Source organism: Chelon labrosus (assembly GCF_963514085.1).
Source record: "Chelon labrosus genome assembly, chromosome: 24".
In the NCBI taxonomy this organism is placed as follows: Eukaryota; Metazoa; Chordata; class Actinopteri; order Mugiliformes; family Mugilidae; genus Chelon; species Chelon labrosus.
Window position 1 is genome coordinate 5,533,620 of NC_140357.1, and position 11,787 is coordinate 5,545,406.

The 11,787-nt window shown below is 45.2% G+C and overlaps 1 protein-coding gene across 2 annotated transcripts in view; it reads right to left on the minus strand.

Moving 5' to 3' along the window:
- The window catches only part of appa (amyloid beta (A4) precursor protein a), a 28,966-nt gene extending 17,215 nt beyond the window's left edge, over positions 1 to 11,751 (minus strand). For both annotated transcript variants that reach the window (XM_084574643.1, XM_084574642.1), the window contains exon 1: positions 11,581 to 11,751. In XM_084574643.1, coding sequence (XP_084430769.1) covers positions 11,581 to 11,640 — 60 coding nt within the window. In that variant the 5' untranslated portion in view covers positions 11,641 to 11,751. The remainder of the gene's footprint in view (positions 1 to 11,580) is intronic.
- Positions 11,752 to 11,787: the final 36 nt, after the last annotated feature.

The window sequence follows — 11,787 nt, forward strand, 5'->3', positions numbered from 1 at the left end:
CACACAAAGCAGGGTGTCAAATAATCCCCTCTTCACCGCAGCCCTCCTTAGCTCCCCCCCAAATGATAACTTAACACTAGTGGCCATCAGTCTTGACACTTAGCCATCTGCACCACGCAGGGTTACTTAAGGGTCTGCCGCTCAGTTCCCACAGTGCCATCTGTGAGTGAGCAGCGCTTAAAGTCGGAGATCACTTCCCATTCTGCTCATTAATAGTAAAAACCCAAGGCCAACTGAGAGCGGAAAGTTTTCAAATCGTCTCAAAAAAAGTTGTGCGTGTGCGCTATCTTTTAATTAACTCACTTTCTGCATGCCCAGTCTCAGTTTGACCTTATCTGTCCACCCTCTGGCCTCACTCTGTCGCTTAGTGAAAGACATACACCGACTTCCTCTCAGCTTTGGGGCACAGGTAGGCAAATCTGCACCAGGCTCTTGCTGACATTCAAACTCTTTTGTGTGGTCCTATTTTGACTGGCAAATTATATCCAGTCGCTCTCGTCTCCCTCCTGCCTCTCGACTGCGTCTCAACCGCTCCTGTTGAAGGAGGAGGAGGAAGAAGAGGAGGGAGGGGACCAGCCAAGCCTTTGCTGCAAGCTTATAAATCAGAGCCCCGAGGATGATGGCGAAGGCAGGAGCAGGAGGAGGAAGTGAGAGAAAGAACAATAACCACAATGGCGAGGGACGGGGGAAGAGATTGGAGAACAGATGAATTGGACAATAAGCCTTCGGGCTGAAGCAGAAGGTCAAGAGCTTGGTACGACTGAGTGGATGTGGTGATGGAGGGCCGGTGACACACAGGGAGGCTGGAGGAAATAAGGGAAGGTTTAATAGGGCAGAGATGGGAAACTATGCCGTCAGTTTGGAGAAGAAGGATGTCTGCATCTTCAAAGTACAACGCCGGTTACATTTATAGTTCTCAAAGATCCTCATGGCAAAATTGCTTTTATCCAATCATAGAGAAAATTATTTATTTTATTTTTTTTTGCTTTCTTTTGGCTCTGGTGACAAACTGACAAGCTGAAATCTACCCTGAGTGGGCAGCAGATGGTCTAAATGAAAGGCAGTCTGATAAACGGTGGCGCACAGCAGCAAAGTGTTGTCTGCTATAGAAGGAAACACCAGGCTTTCCTCCTCTCCTTCACTCTTTATCCCGTCTCAGCTCTGGTTCGCGGTCCTGCCAGTCTGACAGCCGGTCATCCTGCAGGGTGGGGAGGGGAGCAGTAATCTGGGCACCGAGGATTAGGACGGCAGCCTGGCCAGGAGAAATATCCCCCTTTGGTCTCAATCTGGCACGATAACCATCACCGTAACGACAGGGAATAAGCCAGAGGAAACAAGGCTGATGCTATAAGAGATTGACCCTGAGGAGATAGTTCAATTAAAGCCTGCAGGAACCCCCGTCACATTCGGCTTGGCATGCTACTTCTGCCTGAACAGAAATTGGAAGGGATGCAACCAAAGCAGCGATCCATCAAAAATGCTTTTCAGCTTCTTCACACTTTTATTAATCATATTATCTGATGACAGGATTTGATGAAAAAAAAAAAGACACTGAAATGAAAAACACCGCCATAACCTGCTAAGCCTGCTGACCCATATAGAGCCGCAAAATTAAGTTGCATGTAGCCCATGTCCAAGTTGTTAAAGCATGGCATGCAATGCTGGGTTATAAACCATGAACAGCATCGTAATTTGAAAGGGAGTGTGTTTTACCCCAGGGGGGGACGCACATAAAAGAAAGAGAAACGCAAACAGACAAAGCAACAATCTAATAACGTAATGCAATAACACACAAGTTTAAAGCAGCAAAGCGATTAAAGTGAGATTATTTGGTGCTGCAATTTGACAGAGTGGTTCCGTAGCCCAAGGAGGTTTTGGGACGAGAGAGAGATGGACTCGTGTGCGTATGTGATTTCTGTCACACAGATTTAAATCACAGTTCCCGTACGGATGCATTTCCATGACCTACGTCACATCCAGGCAAATATTGGACACATGCATCGTGGTCTTTGCTTCATCATCGTGTCTTCAGCCTTAAAGGATCACTCTAGCTTATTTAAACATAGGTTTTATTTCTGTTGTTTTGGGAAGAACCTACTTCTGTCCTCCTAATCAAGTAGTTTAGATTAGAGCTAAAATCCTTAATTACAGGATTAATCAATCAACATTAGATGTTTCATGGCTCAATAGCACACTGACTGAAAGACTGAAGTAAAAATACCAGACATTTAGTTTCCAGATTCTCAGATAAGAATATGTTTGTGAAGGTTCTCGGTCCTCTGGGTTATGGTATACCCAAAAAATGCTGAAACAAAGGCAACTGGCGTTTCTTGAAGACGTTTCACCAATCATCCAAGTCTGTGGATTAAACAGGCACATGTGTGGGTGTTACCTATCAGAAACTGGCAACCTTGACGAGCAGATGTCATTGGAGGAGACTGTTTGACCCGATGAATGGTGCTCTAACAACCCATTATCAGTCAGAGGCTCCCGTCTCAAGCTGCGAACAGGGGTGAAACGTCTCGGGGACAGATGTTAAGACTGTGCTGTAGATTGATGGCAGATTATATCTCAGTCCCCACAGATGTGCCCGTTTAATCCCCAGCTCCCCACCGGTCTTTAAGAACCAAGGAAGCTACTTGGATGAGTGAGAGCGAGAGGAAAGTCCAGTTGCTATTATTTCAACGTTTTTTTCAGCTGAGAAGACCGACACAGACAGACACACCAAACCATCATCAGCTGGATATTTTTCTATTGTTCTGATATTTATAGGTCAAAATATATATGAGAAATTGAAACTGAAAATATAGTACCATAAAATAAAACGAAACTTGTGTCCCTGTCTGACTTGTTTGACTTTGGGAGGTACAAACTCTCAGTAGAACAAACATTCTCAGTAATCTATGCAACCGCACGGCGCGCCAGACACCGGACTGTCACCGACATAATAACTCTTCTTTCACTTTATGTAAACTGCCTAGCCATTCCCACCTCCAAGTCATTGTGTATAAAGGACTTGCATAAAATCTAATGCTATGTGCTTACGACGGCTGCGTCCAAGTGATCGGCAGCTCTGAGCTTTACGACCCATTACATGTAAATGGGTTGATGTCAGAAAAAAGAAATATTACATCACAAAATGCAAATAAATGTGTCTACTCACTCACACTGAAGCTGAGGAGCAGTTTAATGTATTCTGGCGCACACACACACACACACACACACACACACACACACACACACACCCTCTTTGAAGTGTCCCCATGGGCGCTGGTCCTGCAGTGCTATTAATTGTACAGTCTTATCTGAGTGGCCCAGGCCTGCCATGGGGAGTTGGGTGAAGGTGGTGGCGGTGGGGGATAAGAGGAAGGGTGTCTTAGATCAGCTCTCATCCCGGGGGGAGACTCCCTGGAGAGCGGGATGTGTCACGGGAGCTCTGAACACACACACACACACTCTCTGGCACACATCTTTCCTGAACATCTTCGGCTATGTCCAGGATAAAAGCTAAAAGACAAGGTGTTATTGTCCAAACTCGGACAAACTGTACCCAAAACAAGATAACGTCAGCTGCAGACAGCTCACAAAGACTCTGATACACAATAACGACACAGGAGATAAAGAAAAGGCAGCGCAACACGATGCAAATAAGGACGTTATTGTGTTATCCTTAGTATCCTTTCAGCATTTATGAGCAGTATAATGTGTTATGTGATGTAATAAACGTATATTGCTTCCTCGCGAGTCATTAATCAATCAATTGCGGCGGAATCGAGCAGAAGCCCGGCCGTCTGTGGCCTGTTTACAAGACGCATCGTTGTGGGAATGTATTTACTTGGGAGGATATGTGACGGATGAATTAAATAAGACTGGCGCGGTAACAGAACAGAACAGAAAAGAAGCTGCGGTGTCTGCCCACATGCACACTGCACATACACACTCTGTAATCACCTTGGCAAGCAGGTCCTGCTGTTACTTAAACCCCTCAGATCATCTCTGACTGGACTTGTGTGTGTGTGTGTGTGCAATAGTATCCCACTCCGCCCGTGTGTAAAGCTATCAGCGCCTGATGTTTGGGAAGCAGATCAAGTGGATGGAGTGTTTCGCTGATTACAGGGCAGCGAGGGGCTGTTCCCTACCCCTCGCACTCCCTGTCGGCCAGAAGTTCAATAACAGACTACGCAGCGAAACAGACTGAATATAGGAGAAAGGGTGCCGTCGTAAAAAGAGAGGCTTGGTCTGAATGTGTGTCGAAAAGAATGAAGAGCAGGGAGTAGAGGGGGTGGATTACCTGGCTCATCCTGTAAGCAGTTTAGACTGAGGTAAAGTGAGGTGATTCAGGCCGGAATGAAACGTGAAACGCTGCGTCACGCTCACCCAGGCATTTCTTAAATCAATACCGAGTCTGGTGTGAATACTGATCTCCTCGCTCATTTCGGGTCAAACGGGCACAATGAAACGTTTCCTCAAATCTAGTCTAAGTTTCAACCTGTAAGATCAGCCATTCTAATCTGCCGTTCCAGATACGTGCATCCCTTTTTTTTTTTTTCTTCCCCTTCCTCGCAGCTCATCCCGCAGTCTTCAAAAGTTTCCATCAAGTCTGAGAGGAGAGTTTCAGTTTGTTTGAAGAATTGTCTTCATTCATATTCAGCGCGATTAAACTCTGTCCCGCGGGGTTCCTCGGGAATTAGCATCTCAGACAAATCGGCTTCAAATCTGATTAGGAGTGTGTAAGAAAAACACTTCTGACTTTTGCCCACTTAATCTGTCTGGACGTGATGGAAGGGACTCTTGGTTTCCTTGGGTATCATCTCCATGGATACGGAGGCTGCTCTCAACCCTTGGGGAGCTGCGAGTTATAACCTCCCCCCTCCATCACCGCTGTGGCAACCTGAGGCAACAACATTATCCAAGTCACCTGGGAGCAGGAATTTCATCATCAGGTTAGTTAGTCAAAGGAAATGGGTTTGTGTGTGTGCGTGTGTGTGTGACCTGCATGTCGCCGGGCATGCAGGTGTTTTTGTGGGAACGTTAAGCCGGCGTAATGACCGGCTCATTCTGTGGCGGCCTGGTAAACTGGCCCTGACCTCGGTGGCACACAGACGGAGCCCTGATCGCTTGTACACACACACACACACAATGAGGACACACTCCGTGAAAATACACAAATCTGTTAGTCCAAACTGTCAGGTCACCATTTCTACACTAGGTTTTTCTTTTTACATCCCGTTACGTCATCTTTTCTCTAAGGGCCTTTTCACGATAAACAAAAAATCCCACAACACTCAGCATGTGAGGTGTCTTTGTGGTGATGTTTTAGACAGCTTAGACTAAATGAAACGATCTTTTGTTCTTGAAAAGCGATGCCAGGCTTTACAGGGACAAAAAAGTGAAATCAAGTTTGTGCAAACCTGCAGCCTAATAACCTGTGAGCTGAGGTAATCCTTCACCACTGTTAGTCATGGCCCTGAGGCGCTGATGGGCGTGTATATCCCGAATTCATCATCATGGATTAGAAGCCTCACCTACAGCAGGTGAACTGGGAGTGCAGTCAGTATTTCCAAAAGCAAAAAACGTCTGCGTTATAAATTAAATGATATTCTACGATCACGATTAAGATTCAGCTTCACACACTCCTCTCTGTTTGTCACTGTCCCTTCAAACATAAGGGATTTTCCTCACAATGGTTTCCCATCACCACCCACGCCAGCGCACGCACGCACACACACACACACACACGCTCTCCTGGCTCGTTCTGCATCACTCCGGCTCCTGCACAAACACAGGAAGTCCACCTCTATCACCGAGACCAAACAGGAAACAGGTCCAGAAATAGCCGGGCACTGTCGAGAATAGCCGGCCGCTTTCTGACGCAAACCTCCATCGCTCCCGTACAAACACTACACGTCTCTCACACATACACACACAGGGCTCGGCAGAAAACAAATGTTCCGATTTCACAGCTGGACTCTGAGAGCACTGCTACAATTGATGGTGTGTCTCATGCGACTTCAAGAGGTTTGTAAACCCTCTGATATGTGAATGCCAAGCGGAAGATGTGCCGTCGCATGCAGTACGGATGCCAAAAAAAAAAAAAAAAAAAAGAAAGCTCATTCTTCTGGTAGAAAATGAAAATGGAGAGAGAGGAAGGGAGAAATGGGTGAAAGGAGCGTCGGGATGAGCACAGTGGCCTAATTATAGTCCACGTAGCGGGCACCTGGGGAGGGATCTACTGCTATGGCAACACTGAACACCCAAGATGATGAGTGGAGGCTAGGGAAGAGTAAAGTGAGAGGATGATGAGATCATATCTGCAAGGGGAGGAATATAACCTTTAGAAAAGTGAGCTTTTATATGTGTTGGTGGAGATGATGAAACTTCATCATTAAGACGAAGCCCACCCCCCCTTCGTCTCTAAAACACAGAGTCAGCAACCTCTGCAGGAATCAAAGACGATGCAAAGCAGTTTCCTTGCACGCATCCATTTACTGGGAAAGGAAAAGTGGAGGAAAAATGAAACTGATGATGGAAACTAGGAGAAAACCTCAACTGTGGTTCCAGGAAATATTTCCATGGTTCGTACTGGCAGAAACAGGGTGCATGTGAATAGCTTCTGAAAATTAAAAGATAATAAAATATCAAATGCCAAATGGTCCACAGACCAAAATATCTCGTATGACGCTACCAACTTGAGTTTGCCGTCTAAATCTTTACTTGAACATCTGCACTTTTGCGAGCTCTCTGACCTTTCTGGCATGGTTCATGATCAGCATCTGGCACATGCCCGGACCTGGTAGAGGCCTGGGTAAACTACTGGCATTAGAAGAATGCGCTGGGTTTTTTATTTTTTTTTTAAATTGTGCCCTTTGGATTTTTTGGGCCTGAATATATGGATTCAGCTTTTTAAACTTCTGTAAGAGTGATCAATGCAACAGGATTGTTTAAATCCTGTCTAGACACAACCAACTCCTTGTTATTCTAGACTCGTATCGACAGCAGACGCTGAAACTCAATCTGGGATGTTGCAGCTTCATAGTATGCATCGTAACAGAAGGCTTGCATGGTTTTCTAACCCACTTTGCTGCGTGCATTTTTCAGGACGGCAGTACCAGACATGCTTCTCTGGTTTCCTATCAGCCTTAATGCAACCACACCCAAAATAAAACTTCCCTGGCACAAAAGTGAGGGTGGGACCTGCAAGATGAGAATATAGAAGGTTGGTTTGGTCGATTACCCAACTCCGAGCCAGCAGAGAGAACGACAGCAGCCTGCGGAAAAACAGTCAAACACCTCATGGTTGCAGGGGGGGGGGTCTGACTCACCGTGATTTAGTCTCGAGTGTGACAGAATCCATGACCTGCGTTGGCCAGATTATCACCACATCCCTGAAAGGCATGATGTCTGTGACGGAATTGTGACACTGCAGCTATGTGAGGAAGACGCTTTCAGCTTCCTCTTTGCTGAACTGAGAGCTGGATGGATGCCGTGCAGACGCTGAGCAATTGCGCAGGACAGGTCGACCCGTTTTCTCGGCTTATTATTCAGATTTTGTACCAACGGCTGCTTACTCAGCAGCGGCGAAATGAAAAGTGTGTCTTCGTGGCGCACTGCTGATATTTACAGATGGAAATAACGGTCGAACGGCGATGCCGAGTGGGAGATTTGCTCTGAAATGAGGAGTGAGAGGGAGAGAGTTCCCTGCAGGACACGTTTGACCTGTTAGAGCCAATTATGAGTCAGCTGGAAAGACGAAGAGGTGAGCGAGATGAAGAGAGGCTTCATCTTCACTGACTCCACATTAATGACAATGAAGATTGAAGAATGAAGGACATTGTGACGTGTTAAAAACCAAAAACCACAAGCTTAACACAAGCAAAACTTAGAAAACCAGGAAAAGCCATCTTCGTCTCTCCAGCTATAGCACTGATCCTAAAACTGCTCAGTTTCCACCATTTAAGACCCCATGAAAATAATGAACATTGCTCATCTTTAGCCACAGTATCTCGTTCAAAGGCCAGGTTGCGGTGCACAAAGCAGGCCTTTGAGCTTACCCACCGGCCTCCACCCAGTGTAATCAGCACCACCAGATTCCTACCATACTTTGAAAAGCGAGGTATGCTACCTTTCAGCGTACGGACACACAAAAACATAAATGAAAATGGCAAGAGACGGGGGAAAAAAAAAAAAGACAGGAAAAGGGTGAATCAGGGTTTACTGGATGGACGGAGAAGAAGAGAGGTTTTCGGACGGGGGAGCTCGACCTCCGGTTGCCACGACAACAGAAACAACAGTACCAAAAGGTCAGGAATTTTTTTCTCCGGGACAGAGGGGCGGGGGTGCAGGGCGGACATTAATTGGGAGCGCCGCAGTGTCACTGTTGTTGTTGACAAGATGGACAGTGTGCTGTTTGGACAAGGACGTTTCGGCGCCTGCCCTTTGCACCACTGGTTAAAGAATTCAAAGAAGAATGATGGGGAGGAGTGCTAGAGATACAATTATTTCCTTTTATGTTTGGAAGAGGATATCCAGTCCTGTTGCAGGACAATACACAGCTATAAGCCACAACATTAAGACCACCAAACTGATACTGATGATCCAATACCGTTCAGGGAAACCCTGGCATTTATATATTTATCCTTTGATACGTAGCACCACCCTGAACTTTGTTCCCAATGAAACACAGGTGTTCCTCACATCCTGGTGGCTTATGTTTGCCCACACACACAAAACATCATCATCTCAGTTTCCTAGTCACGTCAACAGTCAACAGTTATATTTCATAAAGCATTAAAAACTCCCACCACTATTGCTGGTTCTTTTTCTGTCTATAAGTGTGCAGAAAACCCCGGGTTAAGAAAAGTTCACCCTCATTCTCCGAGGGTTGCCACTGACTAGGTCTTCAGCAAATAGTAAAACTGAAATAGAAGCACTGGGGATGCAGGTGAAAGTGAGCACAATAAAAAATAAATAAGAAAACGAAAAGCGAGAGGAAATTCATTGGTGTCAAGTGGATTCCTTCTTCAAAGAACCGAAACTGCAGTGAGCAGCAGAGAAGGTGCCAGAGAGACAAACAGTGGCAGTGCCAACAGGCATAATGGCATTAAGGCTCGCTAATAAGGGGAGAGGGCTGGTCCGCCCCCGGGCTGAAAGACTGCAGTATGCACACAAACACCCTGCCTGCACCCATCCAAGAGCCATTTCCCAAGGCTTTACAAACACACAAAGGCTGGCATCCAAGTCCCACGCTCCGCAGCGAGGCCCGCGCGTTGTACAGGGCGGGCCGCGGCAGGAAAAGCTGCTTCCTCCGGCGTTTAGAAGTGTGCGCTCGCATGGGCCGGTCATGAAAGAAATAAACAAGCCCCGAGATCAAGAACCGCCTCATTCTCGAGTCTGATCTGATCTCGCTCTGATTATTTAAGAAAATGAAACAGCTTCTTCTTCTTCTGTGGGATTCGGACCACTGCCACCTGTGATGTTTAGAACATAAATACACAACCCAAAGAGCGGAGATTGGCAAACTTAGTGACCTCAGCAATGGATTAGGAACAAAGCCTTGCTTGGCGTCCAAACTATTCATTCCAAGTCCACTGATTACAGACTACAGTGCGTGCGGGAAACAAAGAAGATCAGCTGCAACATTTCACCGCCTCACACAAAATAAAACTGCAAAAACAAGTGGCATGAACCCAACACAGCGCAATTCACTTTGACAATGGATCCATTAATCATGCAAACTAGCTATACAAGCAGAGATGCCACAGCAAAAAACTGAACCGCTGCTCTTCCTAAACCACATCTAGACTTCAAATAATGGTGTGGCTACAGGAATGAGTCATTTCTGTCCCAGCAAGGCTGCAAATAACCTTAACTAAATGCCAACGCGTTAAAGCAGGAGAACAGAGGTGTTTCAAATGGTGTGTTCACTGTTTTGGGAATTTTCTAGTATGATATGTTAGGGGCCTAACCTTGATGAAGGGGAAACTGAAGGCTTCATTATGATAAATGAAAATCACACATCTGAGAATGATGACATGTCATTTGGAGCACAGGAACACGTCTTAAATCGACACCATTATTTTTCACATTTTCAGCCACACAGTAGGACAGGACCGATTAAATGTCGCGATAAAAAATGATGTTTTCCACGCTGCGCATTCACAAAGAGGTATTCTTGGCAAAGACGCTAAAAAAAGAAAAAAAATATATATGAACGAGCTGTGATTCGTGAACCCTGGGTCCATATTCAAATGGCTCAAATGTGACATGTGTTGTCGCTTTAAAACTGCATGCGGCGGAATAGAAAAATGCCTGAAATGCAACAATGATAGCTCCTGTTGGCTTCCCACTTTCCCGACCCTCGGTAAATGCTGCAGTGCACCGCCGCCATCTTACTTCTCTATTCTCTACCATCTGACTGAAATATGTGGAGGGCGTTAATGATGTTTGTTTTCCTTACAAATTCCCACCACGACCACTTTTTTTTTTTTTTCCTAATTTCTTACAAATTTAATTTGAAACAGACGTCAGTGAGTCATTGCGACAACAACAAAATGTCTTATTTACTTCTTTCTTATTCCCAAAACACGCCCACTCCCTCAGATTTAGCCCTCGGGATATAGAAAATGAGACAATACGCTTTTCATTTATTCACTAGAATTACTTTAATAACGCAAAAATTACTCCAAATGACAGGTGAATGTGCGTTTTGGTGGCGTTTTGCGCAGCATTTGCTTGGGGTAAATAACGCGTTTTCATACTGAACTGGTTTGTGACATTTTAAATCACAGACGAGGGGAAAAAGCGAGCAGCTTCTCGTTTTAACACAAAGCAAAATGGGAAACAAAGTGGGGGCAGCTTTAAATCAGGGGTGTCGGACGTTCTCTGTATTGTCACATAGTCCAAATAAATCAGTTCCCACGGGCTTAAAGCGAGGTTTGAGAACACGGAGCGACGCAACAAGGGTCTTTAAATTATCCATGTGTGTCCGTATGTACCACTGAGTTAAGGGATCGCGAATAAAAAAAACGAAAAATACTAATAAAATGCGATCAAATTGCATCGCATCTAAACGGTATTTATTAGCCTGTGGTCTGGAAATACCAAAGTATTCGCACTGTCAAGGCAGCGAGAGAATTAAATTAAACTTCCGGTTAAAACCTTCAATATAAAACGACAGGCAAACGACCTGCATATTACAAGCCATTACTCGGTGTTTGACACCTATCTGAAAAATACGAAGAGGTTAAAAAAACATAATTTAATTTTAAATACGTTACGTTTAGGTTGTGAATTGAAATATGAAGGGATATATGTGAAATAATTTAAGTTTAAGGTATTAAATCTCTGATAAAAAAAACTACTTTTTGGTGGGCAATCACAATTTAGTGATTAAATTTAATTTATTTAAAATTTCTAGCTTTAATTTTTTATCCAAAAATAACTCTAAATTTAGCTGTGGAGGTATAACAGCTCCACTTCCGGTCTAAAATGTAGCTAACGCGAGCTAGCTTGACTCGGCTGACAGCAACAATATGGTGGAAAACGCTACACATTCTCGCACCAAAAACGGAATTTTCTTACCTCGACAGCCAGAGCCGAAGCTGCCGCGGCCAGCAGCAGCAAAGCTACTCGGTCCACCATGTCGTTTCGCGGACACAACGCTCCTGAAGGGCGGCGTTTAACACCGAACGGTTTATCGCTCGTTTCAAGCGTCGGGCGAGAAAACTGAGTGCGTTCAGCGCCGGTGACTCCCGTTGTCTGATGGTGAGCGATACCGAGGCTGCACAG